An 18,269-nucleotide genomic window follows, 5' to 3' on the forward strand; every position below is an offset into this window, starting at 1 on the left:
AATCCCAATCATTTTTAATGGTTTTACTGCTTTTGTTTAGTCGATAATATATAACCCGAGTTAAAGATTTAACTGTTCCATTATGTACCATTTTATAAAAACATTAATCTCGAACATATGAATAAAATGGCCGTAAAATATATTCAATACAATTATTCACGTTGAATCAAGAATCATTCATCTGCTGGAGTAGAAACAGTTTGCTTTCAATGTTATTTTTTTTCAGCTACTCATCAAGTAAGTGGGTCATCGTACTGTTAGTCTCGAGAGTTTTGTGGAATTTTTACGATCTGCGAACTTTTTTTGTTGTCTCTTGGTTTCTCATACGAACATTTTTTGGTTCTATTCCAAACAATAGCTCATGGCATTAACGATTAATTTAGAATGTAAGAGCTACGATGCCGCGGATTTTATAACTGAATATGGCCAATATTTAGCATTAATTTTTAAATATATACGAAGAAAACTGAAACTCTTTTCGAGAGGAAATAACGACAAGTTTTTTATTTATCAAAACCAGTGTAAATGTTAGTGGAATTAATCGAAATAATTGTAGCCTTTGGACATAAACTGATTTAGCTCTCTACAAGACACTCTGTACCTCAGTTAGAGGAAAAACTACTAGAAATTTGTCAAAAGAATCTTCTGAGACACTAGCTTCCAGACTGAAGGAGGAAAATTTACTGAAGAAATAACTGTTTTCAAGAAAAAATCTTGTTTTTCCTCATGAAACTAGAGGAATTCTTCAGACGATTGGATTTTCTGGACGATCGGAAAGTTCACCATCATCTATGTCTGTACGACCACGTTTAATTCCATGAAACGAATATCAAATGGTTTTTTTCGATAGAGCAGAGTCAAGATAATACATTGAAGTCATTGTTGAGATTGTACAGTATTTTTTTATCAAGAAGCAATGATAAATTAACACAAGAAATTGTTTGGAAAATAACAAAATTAGCTTCACTTAAATGGCTGACAATTTTTTCTGACTAATAGAAATGTCGTGAATATTTACACATTGTTTTTTGGAGTTTACTCCTTAAGAATCGGTTTGCATATATAAGGGGCCCAGTATGAGAAAAATGTGAGTAAAATCTATCGATGAATGACCTCGTTACGTTTTTGGTGCGCACCCTATGATGCGCAACTTTCTAATTTGTCAGTGTCAACATACTTATATTGCTGTCATTGTGAAGTTTTATTATCATTATGAACTGAAAGTATTTTGAAATAACTATGGCAGAAAGAGGTGTAGATGATATTGCCGGAACATCTAACAAACACGTGGTTGCAAGGTACGTTATAATTCATGTATTATATGTATGAGCATGTGCAATTTGTATTTAATAAATATTTTAATAATTATCGATGTAGTTCATATAAATATATATTTGAAAACAACACATAAAATTAGATAATCAACCCAATATGAATTATCGAGCGCATCCACATAAAATAGAAAATTTCTAACCTAACGAAAAATTAATTTTTTTGTCGATGTCTATAAATTCTTCCACGTTATTATGATTTATTTTATAAATAATTTTTAAATATTAACAACTGTAATCAATAATTCGATAATATTATCAAAAAAATCGACAATATTTTTTCATTATAATAATGTTTTTATATAATTTTCTTTCGAAAAGTTATTTTTTAGCTTATTTAAATAATTTTCATGTACTATTTATTATTGCATGTAAAAGATTTAGTGACATAATTATCTTTTTATAAACATTTTTGTTAATTATTAAGATAATATTATATTTTAAATAAAAAATTAATTATAATAATTTAAAAAAAATGTTTATAAAAACCTTTTTTTATCAATTTTCTTAAGGTCGGTTAAAATTTTTATAATTATGCATTTATAAATTTTCAAATTTTTTTTATATTTTTTGACTAGGAAAAAATCTAAACCTCCAAAAACTTCAGCCGAGAGACAGCGAGCTTACAGATTAAAAAAAATTAATGAAGGAAGCCCAAAATATTCTGGCAATCAACCAATATTTTTTAAGTTAAATAAACTCTTTTTACATCTGGTTAGACTATCGAACTTAAGGAGTAAACTCCAGTTGTGCGTCGGAGCTTACACACACAATTTTTTTGAAAGCTGGTACTTCGTAAACGTCATATGAATTTGACAATGGCAGCGCCATCTGTATGTCAGACACACGATTTATACGACTCTTAGAGTAACCCGGATTAAAATTTGAACGCGGAAGCTACTCGTATTTAACCGAAAAAATAAATGACATTTGCAATATTTTCTCTAGTACATGCTCAAATGATTATCAAACCTTTTATTACAATATTTTTCTTGTGCCACCATAATAAGACACATGAGAATCTGGGTGTACAACTACATAAAATTTTTTTATGATCTATTTATATGAAATAAAAATTACAAAAATGGTTTAGGTAACTAACCCGCTAATAACTTCTAAATAGCTCAAGTTTTTTTCACAAGGTATGAAGAACATTGTATCACACTAGTTATACAGGGTGTCTCACGACGAGTTCAAACTATCTTGGCAAAATACTTATAGTAAAATTTCTACGTTTGGGTTTTCGGATAGAATCTTTTTAATTAAAATATTTTCAAATACGTACTGTAACTTTGTTATTTGAAATGGAACACCATGTATATACAATTTTGAAATCTACGTGAAATTTTATACTATAGTATACTCTTGTATAAAAACTTTTTTTAAAAAACGCATAATTTTCAAGTTATTAATTTTTTTGTAAAAATTTCACCGTTGCAGACCCTTATAAATTATTTTTTTACGAAGACACCCTTAAAGATATGAAAAAGGTTTCTGTTCGGTTGCATTTAACAAGGTCAGGCGTATTTGAATCTATGTTGAAATATTTTTCTTTTCATACAGCGTGTGTATAAAAAGTGTTCAAAGTTTAACTTCATAAATATCAAATTTCTTCATTTTTTTAAATAGAACCACCGGGTTTTTTCTATTTTAATAGATAACGGTAAGGTTTAGGTCTAAGAAAGTATACATGAATTTGCCTTATTTTTTATCTCTAAATGCAATAAAATGAAAAAAACCGGGTGGTTCTATTTAAAAAAATAGAGAAATTTGATATTTATGAAGTTAAATTTTTGAACACTTTTTATACACACCCTGTATAAAACGAGAAATTTTTCAACATAGATTAAAATACGTCTGATCTTGCTAAAAGTAACCGAAGAGAAACCATTTTCATATCTTTAAGGGTACCCCCGTAAAAAAATAATTTATAAGGGTCTGCAATGGTCAAATTTTTTACAAAAAAATTAATAACTCAAAAAGTATGCATTTTTCGAAGGAAGTTTTTTGTCAAAATTATACTAAAATTTTATGTAGATTTCAAAAATGTATTAATATACAGGGTGATTATCTAAAATAAGTTACAGTCAAGTTCCGGTATAACAGGAAGTCGGCCATGATTGAAAATATTTTAGTTAAAAGACCTTACTTGAAAACGAAACGTAGAAATTTTCATGATTTTACTATAAGTATTTTGCCATATACAGATTGTTTTAACTCGTCATGGGATACCCTGTAGTAAATGGGTTTCTAAACTACCTTAGGTTAATAAAAAATAATTTTAATATGAAAACTTATCGGTATAAAAAGAGCTACTTCTTATAAATCAAAATCAGAATCGGAATCAGAAGATGAATTGTTTCAATCAATATTCACAAAGAGTCGCTTAATCAATTCCTCAGTAATTTTGTCCAGCTTCCACATTCTCTCTTCTTCTTTTACTTCTTCTTCTTCTTCTTTTTCTTCTTCTTCAATGATTTACTGTATCTTCCCAGTTTACTGGTCTCAAATTATTCACAGCCCAACAACTGTTCAACATCGCTTATCTCAAAAGGATAATTTTTCTTGAAACTTTTCCTTTATTTACGCCCATACCAGTTCAATCGGGTTTAGTTATAACTATCTGAAGGTATTCCGAAGTTAGAGAGCCGCTAGTTCCCAATTCCGCTGTTTGATCTGCATACAACTTTTGTATGATCCTGATGTCTTTACTATCAATATCAACATCCTTTAGGATGTCAAACAGTAAGTCATGCCAAATGGAGTCAAACGCTTTTTGGTAGTCTATTAAACAAACGGAGACATATTTTCTTTGATCATAGCATTTTTGAATTAGTAACTGCATACAGAATGATGTTTCCCTGGCACCTAGACCGTTTTTAAACAAATTACTAACCTCTTAGTACTTTTTAAATATTCGTTTGTGTAGAATTTTCAAAAAAGCTTCAAGTGGGTGACTCATTACATATTTCTAAGAATGTAGATCTGTTATTATTCGAACAATTTTCTGAAAACATCAACTTCGATGCCCTCTTGGTAGTCAATCGAACGAGTAGATTCAAAAACCAAAACCGCTCAATTTAAGATATGGTTTCAAAACTTATCTCTTTCTAAGAGATTTACATTTCTTTTGTATTTTATTGGAAACAACCTAATAGATGAGACACACCCTATAAATCGAGCGCGTAACCTTCAATGCGATCAGTGATTGATGATGGGTTGAGGTTAAAGAAAGTCGATTTTGCACATTTGGCGACCGCCATCAGCTCACTTGATAATGCATCGAACGCGGATGTGTGTCAGATACAACCAATAAGAATTTAAGTAATGGAATTAATGTATATATATATAATCAATATACATACGAGGGAGGTTAGGTAAGAAAGCAACTCTTCAAAAGTGATCATATTTTCAATTCTCGTCATGTTTCTGGTAAAATTTTAGATAAATAAATGATCATCATATGAAGAAAACTGTTTTTGTTATCGAAATCAAAGATAAGTTACACAAATATTATACTGAGAGTGGTTATGGTACAGATAGCCACGTATTTTGTGGAAATTGTTAAAAATTATTTTTGACTTAAGTTTATATGGACTGTCCTCGTATATAATATATCTAATTGAGTATACAACAAAACAAAATTACGAATTTCTTAGTGAAAATATCTATTCTTCAGTTTTTTTTTCTAAAATTGTTAATTTCAAATAATTATCTTTTATTACTTGGTCCGGGTTTTCATCAAACCAAAGTTAACGTATATGTCAGTGGAAGTCGATAAGTAGGCAATATGCACCTTCGGGTGATTGCACTAACCTCGATCAAGGTCACGGTGATTTCCTTTTGCAGAGGCGGTACGAGCTCGAATTTCATCCGAAAATATTTCAAGAGCATGTCCAAAAAAAAAAGAAATAACCAAAATTGTTTTCACAATTAAATACTAAAACAAAACAAAACTATTTGTTTCTTTTTCATTTTAAATTTTTAATTCATGCACCTGAAACCTTTTTTTTTATATATTTATATTTAATAAAATTATCATAACTTTGAAAGAGTTTGGGGGACGAAAAAAAGCTTTATTGATTATAAAAATTATTTTAGACATTATCTTTTATGATCAAGGATAATCAAAAGTATGTAATAATAAATCTGTAGCTTCCATTATTTTTTTGATTTCATCATTTCAAAGTCATTAGTCTTAGCTTTATATTGAGTACTTTAACGATTGATTTTTTCGATGGTATCTTTTTAGCAACACTGTTTTAGACAGATCAGGCGTGAATCGTGTCTTGCGTCATTGTTCAGTTTAATCATGAATCGATTTATGAACGAACATCGTTCGCAAATTATTGAATTTTACTATCAAAATCGATGCTCTGTTAAAAGAGTGTATCGCGCAAGCTTGTGACTAAATTTCGAATCCAATTTACACAATTGGACATTAAACTACTAACACGCAAACGTACAGTGAGGACCGAAGAAAATATTGCCAAATTGGGCCCCTGTTACTGCACTACGTGGAAAATTTTGCGCAAATATTTGGGTGTAAAACCTTATAAGATACGGTTGGTACAAGAATTGAAACCCAACGATCTTCCACAACGTCTAGAATTTGGTGAATGGGCGCTAGCAAAGTTGGAGGGAGATCCACTTTTTTATAGAAAAATTGTGTTCAACGACGAAGCTCATTTATGGTTGAATGAATACCTATGTCGACAAGCAAAATTGCCGCCTTTGGAGGGAAGACCACCCACAAGCATTGCAAGAGCTACCAATCCATTCAAAAAAAATCACTGTTTGGTGGATTATCATCTTTAAAAGCGATGTTACTGTGAATGTCGAGAGGTACCGTGTGATGATTGACGATTTTTTTTGACCAAAATGGAAGAATTGGACATGCCTGACATGTGGTTTCAACGAGACGGTGGCACGTGCCACTAGTCACGCGAAATAATGGCCAAATTGAAAGCCGTCTTCGGTGAACAGTTTGGGGCCCGTCAATTGGTCACCTAGATCATATTATTTAACGCCTTTGAAGTATTTCTTTTGGGGCAATGTTAAGGCTAACATCTACAAGGATAAATTATCAACGATTGACGCATTGAAAGCCAATATTGAAGCATTTATTCGTAAAATACTGACCGATATGTTGGAGAGAGTGTGCCAAAATTTGATCTTGCGCATGGGCTTTATAAAGCGGAGCCGCGACCAACATTTACATCAAATCATCTTAAAAAATTATTATACAAAATTATACTGATCGTTCTATCGATTCCAATAAAGATTTCATGAATTTTTTTGTTGTTTTTTTCAAAATCTAACCTCTAGGCCTCTTAAAAAAATTACTTATTATGTTGTTATTGACAATTTTTTTTTGTAAAGAAAAAATATCAAACAGTAAAGAAATACAAACTTAAATTGGTCAAAACATTTATTAGAAATTAACTTATCAATATTTAAATATTCACTATTCTCATTCATTGCCCTAATAACAACTTTTCCATGGACGTATTGAGATTTTTGTTTGGTGCTATCTCATTTTTCATTAAGCGTAATTTTGAGGTCCGATTTCGTGTCTAGTGAATGATTTTTAGTCTAAAATTTTCCCTTAATTTCATCTCATTTAAATCCTCGTTACGTAATGGCTAATCCAAAGCGGTAATTTCTATATCCTGTATTAGGATAAAGTCTTCGTTGAAAAGGTTGTAAAGAACGAAGTGATCCTCAAAATGTATCGTTTTGCCGTTAATCCCCCAATCAGTTTCAATAAAATTCAACTCTATTTTTGCTGCCATTGAAATGTCTGCCTAAACCCTCCAGAAACATTCTGGTCCTCTTGGTCTTCTGTAGACTCGTTCTCGATCTTCCATAACTATCACGCAGGCACACTCTACTTTCGTCTCAGAAGAGAACGCAGTTCCATTATTCGTCAGTGATGGGTTGCTCGGTGAGCTGAGGTTAATTTGAGGCCAGTATGAGATCTTTTTTGCTCAAGGTTAGTTGCAATTAGTTTTCTGATTGTACGACCATTCATAGTCATTCCTCGCGTTTTTCTGAGCTCTTGCTAGATACCAGTAAGGGTTCGATGTCTCGGTGATATGCTAGCAATGAAACTGTTATTTCTTCAGGAATCGCGTCTTCGATGAAAGTTACCAGCCTGGTAATCTCTTAAAACAGCAGACTAACTCATGATCAGCCCAAAGGCCACGTGGAATTCTTGTTTTTTTGATAACGGAGATGTTTTTAATTTTTGTTGGTTAACTGTTTAGTGGCCCATGTAGATGATCTTTTACAAGGTCAGATCATAACATATTGGTAGACTTTGGAAACTATAAACATTACAATATCTTATATCGCTTCAAAGTTAATACGAAGCCGTTTTTTTCAACCTCCGATCGCTCCGTGTAGACGCTATGCAGACACACACTCCGCTATTGTTGACATTGCTTTATATGAACTTGTATTTTATATTGTATTTATAGCCTATCGGAGGTTAAGAAAAACAACCCTCGTACTATTAGCTTGAAGATTTTCTTAATAAAAATAGTATTTCTTGACTTAAGATTGCAGGGTTGTCGATTTTTCTGTACCGTAATAATCAATTAACAAATATCAGAAACTCTTTTTGTACACTTTGTATTCGTTTGGGTTTAAACGATGTTTTTTCCACCTGTTTTCATTCAAATAAAATCGAAGTATTGAAGAAGAAATTTGTCTAAAGAAATATAATATTTGTAATCACGTAGTTGTTCGTATGCAAATAGTTTACGAGACGAAAAACTAAATAAAATGTGTCAAATGACCTCGTTCTCAGCTAATACGAGACCTCAATAATCATATGTTTGTAAAGTCACACAACATTATAAATCTAAATTTATTAACATACTTTTCGTCTCAAATGAATGAAACAAAAGGTAAATCAATACACAAGTGAAATACATAAAGGAAAGTAAATTTTTATTTCTTTTATTTAGTCGAGATTAACAATTAATGCTAAAATATGCAATTTCTACTTACTCAGTTTTAAACTATGTTTTTAGCAAACACGGTACTCAAGCAACACATCTTTTAATTTCAATTCCTACTACGTCCAATGCGCAAATTTAATTATAAATTAAATGATAAAATGGAAAAAAAAATATTTTTGTGGCTGGAGTGGACTACAATAACGTAGATTTCGGATATTGGTCGATCAAAATGTTTTCTTCTGGTTCATAGCATATTAATAAGGCATTTGATAAAGTCAGACACAAACAATCCTTGACGCAAAAAATATACCAAACTGTACCTGAATCAAATTGCTTCTGATCTCATTCAGTCCAAACTGAAAAATCTCTCTACTCCTTTTCAAAGTTTCCCCAAAGGGAATCTTCAACAGAGCCTTTCGGAAATGACCTAAAAGTTAATGGCACTCCAATTAACTCATTATAATAGATATACTAGACGTATAAACTTTGGTTGACATTGAGACATCGCCTCATCAAGCATTGTAGGTAAACAAATCCTCCTTTGTGCCGAAATAATTTCTAAGGCTGTTACTGTTAAATCTGCTTCCAATTTTTGTAAATCCTAAAGTGGATTACCCTGAGAATGACCTTTAGAATATGGATCATTAGTCTAAGAGCACTTTTTGACATTATGTTTTTTTAGAATAGTGACAAACGTTGATTGAAGTCATTGCCTTGTTATTTCTCCTATTACATAGATCTTATTAACAAGAGGGTTATGTCAAATATATATTATTACTCATCTTCAAGGATTACGATCTTTATCTCCAACTAGATCCCGTAATTTTCGACCAAATTAAACTTTAAAAAAGCCTATTTTTGACTAAATTAAAATCCAAAAAGTGATTTTCAACCTTACTAGACTCGAAAAAGCCAATTTGTTGCAAAATGAAACTCCAAAAAATAATTTTCGATCAAACTAAATCTGAAAAAGCAAATTTTTGACCCAATTGAACTTGAAAAAGCCGATTTTTAGCCAAATTAAACTCTGAAAAGTAACTTTCGACCAAACTAAACTTGGAAAAGCCGATTTTTGGAAAAATTAAACTCCAAAAAGTAATTTTCGAGCAAACTAAGTTTGAAAAAGCCAATTTTTGACCCAATTGAACTTGAAAAAGCCGATTTTTTGACATATTAAACTCTAAAGAGTAACTTTCGACCAAACTAAACTTGGAAAAGCCGATGCTTAGCCAAATTAAACTCTGAAAAGTAACTTTCGACCAAACTAAACTTGGAAAAGCCGATTTTTGGCAAAATTAAACTCCAAAAAGTAATTTTCGACCAAACTAAGTTTGACAAAGCCAATTTTTGACCCAATCGAACTTGAAAAAGCCGATTTTTTGCCAAATTAAACTCTAAAGAGTAACTTTCGACCAAACTAAACTTGGAAAAGCCGATTTTTGGCTAAATTAAACTCCAAAAAGTAACTTTCGACCAAACTAAATTTGAAAAAGCCAATTTTTGACCAAATTAAACTTGAAAAAGCCGATTTTTAGCCAAATTAAACTCTAAGAAGTAATTTTCGAACAAACTAAACATGAGGAGGCCGGTTTTTGACCAAATTAAACTCTAAAAAGTAATTTTCGACCAAACTAAATTTGAAAAAGCCAATTTTTGACCAAATTAAACTTGAAAAAGCCGATTTTCAGCCAAATTAAACTCTAAAAAGTAACTTTCGACCAAACTAAACTTGGAAAAGCCGATTTTTGGCAAAATTAAACTCCAAAAAGTAATTTTCGAGCAAACTAAATTTGACAAAGCCCATTTTTGACCAAATTAAACTTGAAAAAGCCGATTTGTAGCCAAATTGAACTCCAAAAAGAATTTTGCACCAAACTAAACTTGAAAAAGCCGATTTTTGGCAAAATCAAACTCCTTAAAGTAATTTTCGACCGAACTAAATTTGAAAAAGCCGATTTTTGACCCAATTGATCTCGAAAAAGCCGAGTTTTGGCCAAATTAAATCCCAAAAAATAATTTTCGATCAAACTAAATTTGAAAAAACCCATTTTTGACTAAATTGAACTTGAAAAAGCCGATTTTTAGCCAAATTGAACTCTAAAAAGTAATTTTCGGCAAAACTAAACTTAAAAAAGTCGATTTTTGACCAAATTAAATCATCAGGACCAGGGTATTTTCCTTCAGCTGATTTTGTTTCTGCTCTCATTTCTTTTTTTAATGGATGGTGCTATTTCAGTGTTACTTTGGGTATTAATTCCTTCTCTTTGATATATTCTCTCCATATAATCAATTGATCTTCAATAATCAACACAATATTTCCTTTATCCTTCAAGGATTACGATCTTTATTTCCAACCAGATTTCGTAAATTCCTTTTTCGTGCAGATTTTCTCTCGGACGTCAGAAGATTCTTGAAAGGTTCTGTTACAGCTAGTATTATGTTTTGCCACATGTCTTTTGGTTGGTTCTGATTTTCCCAACAAGTAGTTATTAATTTATTCAACTTACTGTTTATACCTTAGTGTCTTTTACTTAGTTATTTCTTAGTAGGCTGGGCCAAATTCGCACCCTTCATACACTCTGCCATAAGAATGTTGTGACATTCACCACCTTACTACAAGAAAATACAGAATGAAAATTTGTATAAAAATTGTCTAATTAAGTAGTAGAAGGTCAATAACTTATTGCCCATACTAGCGGTAAACAAAATCATGATTTTTTTTCCATTTAATTATAACTGTTTGCTGTCTTACGTCCATTACATTTGCGTTTTTGACATACAATTAATCGATCATTAAAATATGGAAACGTTTATTCAAGATGGTATTTGAATGAATAATGGGAACACGAACTTTTTTCCATCAATGAATCAATTAAAAATAAGTCTACGAAATGTATTTTCGTGTAGTTTTTAAGCCGTAGGAGTTCAATAAACTAATCATTTAAATTATCATTTGTTTATTTCATATTTTATATACACAATACCTGCTGGTCCTGGTGATGAGAGACCTGAAGAAACTACGAATCGAATCAACAACGTAGAAGGTGAATAGGAATATCCTGGATCTAGAACTGATATTCAAAACCATGTTGAATACCTAATAGACAAGATAGAGAAGTTAAAACTGAAGATTAATTTCTTTTCCATCATTAATCTCAACGGATACGTTACCAAGTAAAATTGCAAGAATCTTCAAGTTCAACAGAAGCAAGCAGTGGTACATCAGGATGTATAATATACCAAAAGATATAAGACGATGTTGATCGTAGAAGATTTCGAGATCTGAGGACCAGTACCTAGCGGTGGGATATGATGAACTATATCAGGAAAGACTATATCAAGCATCCATCGAATTATTTAATCAACAATATCTTTAATTTATCTTAGGTTATGTGAAAGTTGTGAATAAATAATATTTTCACACTAAATTCCTCTTTAAAATGGCACTGGTCTGAGCTGGATTGGAAAAAGTAGTTGATTATTAATTGAAATATTTGTATTAGAAACTGTGTGATAAATATTTGTGTATCAAATTTTACCCAAGATCTAGTTGTAATCTATGAAAAATTACAAGTCAAATTAAGAAAAATAATAACATATTTGATTTATCTAGAACTGAATATTCAAATGTATTTATTTATTCACGTATAATTCCAGTTAGATAAAAATTACCTAACAGTGTCATCTTGTGCACCGATGTTTAAATCAAACTTATAGTTTAGATAAATATTGATGTGTACAAATATATTTTTTAATTAAGGATAAATATTATCTGAAGTTACTAGGTCATTGAATTAGATAATGTTTTTGAAGAAAGTATTATTAATATTAAAACTCTAAATCAACCAAATTTATTGAGGTCAAATTAATATTATAAACAAACAGTAATACCGAGATACAAATATTGAAAAAAGAAATGAGGATTATGACACTTATTATTAAGTCATTTTACGATTTGCTGCGAAGATGGACCACAAAGATTACAAAATTGCCATTAAATAAGAAATAAAATGGCTTAGAAAAACTGTCTTATTAATATCAAGAGAATACGACATAAGACATGCAAACATTAGGGGTCTTATGTCCAGGAGTCAATACATAATGGTGACGAAGAAGAACGGAAGTGTCAGTACGAATATCACATATCATCACATTCTAATTTAAAAATATTCTATTATTTCGTTCCGCCCATAATTCAGTGACCAGTTGTAAGGCCCTAATGTTTCAATCACAACAGTGACTTATTGAGTGAGGTTATAATAAGTCGTGTGACTGACACGCAGATGGCGCTTCCATTCTAAAATCCATATGGCGTTTAAGAAGTACCAAGTTCCATAGTGAAAAGACTATGTGTAAACATTTATAACATTTCAATTATTTATAAAAAAGTGACTGTCATTTAAGTGAAGCCAGTTTTAATAAAAACACGTGGACGCGACGAACTTTCATTGCCATACACAGATTCTAAATGATGTTGAATTTGTTTTAACTGTAGTAGACCAAATTGGATTTTAAAGAACAAAACTTCTTCTAATTGTGACTCCAACGGCCAATTTTTGACTAAATTAAACTTAAGAAAGCCGATTTTTGGGCAAATTAAACTCCAAAAAGTAATTCTAAACTAAACTCGAAAAAGCCGATTTTTGGCCAAATTAAGCTCCAAAATGTAATTTTCGACCAAACTTAACTTGAAAAAGCCGATTTTTAAGAAACTAAACTTGAAAAAAACGATTTTTGACTAAATTAAGCTCAAAAAAGTAGTTTTTGATCAAACTAAATTTGAACAAGCCGATTTTTGGCCAAACTAAACTTGAAAAAGCCGATTTTTGTCCAAATTAAACTCTAAAAAGTAATTTTAGATCAAACTAAACTTAAAAAAGCCGATTTTCGACCAAACTAAACTTGAAAAAGCCGATTTTTTGTCAAATTCAACTTAAAAAAGCCGATTTTTACCACATTGAACTTGTAAAAGCCAATTTTTGACCAAATTCAACTTCAAAAAGTAATTTTAGATAAAACTAAACTTGAAAAAGCCGATTTTTGACCAAACCAAACTTTAAAAAGTGGATTTTTGACCAAATTAAACTTCAAAATGTCATTTTAGATCAAACTAAACTTGAAAAAGCCGATTTTTGACCAAACTAAACTTTAAAAAGTGGATTTTTGACCAAATTAAACTTCAAAATGTCATTTTAGATCAAACTAAACTTGAAAAAGCCGATTTTTGGCCAAATTAAACTCTAAAAAGTAATTTTCGATTTTTGACCAAACTAAACTTGAAAAAGTCGAAATTTGGCCAAATTAAGCTCCAAAATGTAATTTTCGATTATACTAAACTTGAAAAAGCCTATTTTTGTCAAACTAAGCTCCAAAAAGTAATTTTAGATCAAACTAAACTTGAAAAAGCCGATTTTCGGCCAAACTAAACTTGAAAAATCCGATTTTTACCTCTTTGAACTTGGAAAAGCCGATTTTTGACCAAATTCAACTTCAAAAAGTAATTTTAGATAAAACTAAACTTGAAAAAGCCGATTTTTGACCAAAATAAACTTCAAAAAGTCATTTTAGGTCAAACGAAACTTGAAAAAGCCGATTTTTGGTCAAATTTAACTTAAAAAGGCCGAATTATGACCACATTAAACTTGGAAAAGCCGATTTTTTACAACATTAAACTTGGAAAAGCCAATTTTTAGCCAAATTAAACTTCAAAAAGTAATTTTTGACGAAACTAAACTTAAAAAAGCCGATTGTTGGCCAAATTCAACTCCAAAAAGTAATTTTCGATAAAACTAAACTTGAAAAAGTGGATTTTTGACCAAAGTAAACCTCAAAAAGTCATTTTAGATCAAACTAAACTTGAAAAAGCCGATTTATGAGCACATTAAACTTGAAAAAGCCGAATTTATTCAACATTAAATTTGGAAAAGCCGATTTTTGGCCAAATTACACTTCAAGAAGTCATTTTTGACTAAACTAAACTTGAAAAAGCCGATTGTTGGCCAAATTCAACTCCAAAAAGTAATTTTCGATAAAACTAAACTTGAAAAAGCCGATCTGTGACCAAACTAAACTTTGTAAAGCCGATTTTTGACCAAATTTAACTTGAAAAAGCCGATTTTTGACCAAACTAAACTTAAAAAACCAATTTCCGACCAAATTAAATTATAAACATATTCTCATTTCTCTCTATTTTTTTCCAAAATGACTCAAATATCGTTGTCTTCATCAAGCATGTGGCATTTTAAAACTTTTTGGTTTCACGACAATCTATATAAATTTCTACTACCTAATGCTTTTCTGATCTTATTACCAAATAGACCCAGTTTCCAGCTTCTTTCTTCTTATTTGCAAGCGATAATCCCAGTTCTCTTTGTTTTTTATTTTCTTCATTCACTCGATTGAATTTTCTCTTCTTTTTTCCATATTTTTTATCACCAAAAATTTGTTGTGTCTCTGAGACATCCAAACCTTTATTAACGTCATTTCTTACATCCCTTTCAGATTTTCTTTCTGAAGCTGCATCATTAGTGTGAAACCTATAAACTGAATTTCTTTGGTTTGTATATCCTAAATGTCTTAGCATTGTCTATATTATAGCGCAGTATTTTTATATAAAAAAAATTGTCAATTTCTAAAATATTTGAAATTATTGTAACATTATGTTTCAGAGTTTTCATCAATAAATTTGTTGAATCTACAGCTCAGGATTATTTCTTATTTGATTTGCATCGTTTCTCATTTATAAAATATTCACCATTTCCAAAATTTCAACACCATTACATGATGTATATCTAAAAAAAAATTGAAACTGTTTTCTTTATCATTCTGGATCAAATTTGATCACATGGTATATCAATCACATGTCCTGTAAATACAGAGTGAGTTTTATATATGGAATGCGGTAATTATCTCGAAAACGGTTTGTATTATGGTGATATTTACATTGTTGTCTGATCTTTCGTTTTTCCAGAAAAATAATGAACTTTGTTATTTCAATTAGATCACCCTATATATTTTGTGTTTTTAGAAATCCTATACCTAAATGCCATTCTGAATCTAATTATATTACAGTAATTGAAATATGTCGGCAATGAGAATTATAAAATCGAACCTCTTAAGGCGAACAATCTAGTTCATCTTATCGGAAAGAAGAAAGAGCCTGAAGAATAGTTGTATACGTGAAATCTTCGAAGAACGGTATTCCAATTCGTGCAATGAAAGTTTTCATCTATGTTCGATATCTTCTGACAGATGAAGAACAACACAGAAAAGGAAGAAAGACTAATTTTATTAGTCTATTATTAAAGCAATTTCCTATAAATACATTTTCAATTGGAATTCAAATAATGCCCTTATTAAAACATTCTTCGGAAGATTTGTAAATAGTCTTAATCAGTACACCTGTACGAGAAGGCGAGGCGACGCAGAAAAAGATAAATAATTTATTTCATCGGTTTCATTTGCGTCAAATATTTCATTGTTAATATATCTACTAATACATAAAAATGAACTACTTTTAATGAGAGTTTTTTGTAATTATTCACAATTTCGTTCTTATAAACTGATTACAAAGTTTTTGATGAAAGTAAAAAATTAATAAACCTAAAAAAACACGCTTTTAGTAATAATAAAACTAAAAATAAAATAATTATTGGCATAAAGATGAAATTACTACAAACTTCCATCGAATGATTTGGTAAATGATGCCCCCCGAGTACCACAACGTCAATAAATGAGAATATGGAGATGTCTACATCTCAAATGCTACACACTGTATATAAAAAAAGATCTAAATTATCATATTTTGGTAAAATGAAGCCCCCCGAATACCAGAGCTTCAATAAATAAAAATAGGTAGATGTATACATCTTTAATGCTTCACACTGTATATAAATAAGATCTAAATTATCAAAAATCGATTGAAAGTTGATAATAATTTCACGGCATCTCGTTTAAGGAATCGGCATCGAATTTTTTGGTAAAATAATGCCCTCCGAGTACCATAGCTTCAATAAATAATAATAGGGAGATGTATACATTTTTAATGCTTCCCACTGTCTATAAAAAAGATCTAAATTATCAAAAATCGATTGAAAGTTGATAATAATTTCATGGCATCTCATTTGAGGAATAGGCATCGAATTTTTTGGTAAAATAATGCCCCGGGTACCATAGCTTAAATAAATGAAAAAATGGAGATATCTACATCTTTAATGCATCACACTCTATATAAAAAAGATTTAAATTATCAAGAATCGATTGAAAGTTGATAATAATTTCACGGCATCCCGTTTAAGGAATCGGCATCGAATTTTTTGGTAAAATAATGCCCCCCGAGTACCACAGCTTCAATAAATAAAAATAGGGAGATGTATACATCTTTAATGCTTCACACTGTATATAATAAAGATCTAAATTATCAAAATTCGATTGAAAGTTGATAATAATTTCAAGGCATCTCGTTTAAGGAATCGGCATCGAATTTTTTGGTAAAATAATGCCGCCAAGTACCATAGCTTAAATAAATGAAAATATGGAGATATCTACGTCTTTAATACTTCCCACTGTCTATAAAAAAGATCTAAATTATCAAAAATCGATTGAAAGCTGATAATAATTTCACGGTATCTCGTTTAAGGAATCGGCATCGAATTTTTTGGTAAAATAATGCCTCCCGGGTACCACAGCTTCAATAAATAAAAATAGGGAGATGTATACATCTTTAATGCTTCACACTGTATATAAAAAAGATGTAAATTATCAAGAATCGATTGAAAGTTGATAATAATTTCACGGCATCTCGATTAAGGATTTGGCATCGAATTTTTGGTAAAATAATGTCACCGAGTACCATAGCTTAAATAAATGAAAATATGGAGATATCCACATCTTTAATGCTTCACACTGTATATAAAGAAGCTCTAAATTATCAAAAATCGATTAAAAGTTGAAAATAGTGTCACAGCACCTTGTTTACGGCAGACAAAAATGTATGTACGAGAAATTGAGGTGCGTAATAAACAAAAAGCTATCAGTGCAGATCTGCAATTAGCGATGTACAAAGACAAATGCATGGAGAGCTAGATACATATACACCTCGCCTTTTCTTTTACATTTACAGAAGAGGTGGTTTCATATAGGCCACAATTTCTGTCGCTCTTATTCAGTATTCACCGTTGTCGCTAGTTGGGCAGATCGATTTATCGCTGATTCTGATCTGCCAAAGTCGTGAGATTCGCGCAAGACTTTTTTCTATTGCCGAACAGTGCCTACTATGATGTATTCGAGACTACTGTGCGGCAAAGGGACTTTTTTCACCCTTTTTATCTTGGCGGGGGTTCTTGCTACAGGTAAGCGCTCGAATGGTTGTCGTGACGTTCTTACAGAATTTACAATTCACCCAAAGATACATTTCACTCATTCAATTTTTTTCAATTTCTCAGCATCCCTTATTTCATTTAATCAAAACTTCCACTAGAGTACAAATATTAATTTCAGTGAGTGACATCTACAAATTATAGTCTAATTTTGTGAATAAAAGACAATTAAAATAATAAAACATTCGTAATCTTTTAGAAGACAATTAAAATATTTTTTTATTTCGAGTATTTCCGTATAAAATTAAATTAATTAAAAATATTGTGTCATATTGGTTATATAAGTATCTAAACTTTGATTTTTAAACAACTTTACGTTCATAAAAAATTATTTTAATATAAAAATTTACGAGTACAAGCTGAAGTACTTTTTACAAATCCAAATAGGAATAAAAACACGATCTGTTGCAACCAATATTCACAATGAGTGGGTTGATTATTTCATAGTTAAAATTGTTCAACTTCTACATTTTCCTTCTTTTGAAAGAATGCAGTTCTTTTTTCACCAATATTCTTTGTATCATCAACACTTGGACTTTCTCATTAGATAGGAAAATTTACAATCGTATTTTCAAGGTTTTTGACCACTCCAA

At 30.6% G+C, this 18,269-nt stretch overlaps 1 protein-coding gene across 1 annotated transcript in view; it reads left to right on the plus strand.

Moving 5' to 3' along the window:
* The first annotated feature begins 17,464 nt into the window (after positions 1-17,464).
* Positions 17,465-18,269, plus strand: part of LOC130446435 (serine protease inhibitor dipetalogastin) — a 56,882-nt gene continuing 56,077 nt past the window's right edge. Inside the window, exon 1 of the mRNA XM_056782702.1 lies at positions 17,465-17,649. Within this exon, the coding sequence (XP_056638680.1) occupies positions 17,574-17,649 (76 nt within the window). The 5' untranslated portion in view covers positions 17,465-17,573. The remainder of the gene's footprint in view (positions 17,650-18,269) is intronic.

This window comes from Diorhabda sublineata, chromosome 7, assembly GCF_026230105.1.
Source record: "Diorhabda sublineata isolate icDioSubl1.1 chromosome 7, icDioSubl1.1, whole genome shotgun sequence".
In the NCBI taxonomy this organism is placed as follows: domain Eukaryota; kingdom Metazoa; phylum Arthropoda; class Insecta; order Coleoptera; family Chrysomelidae; genus Diorhabda; species Diorhabda sublineata.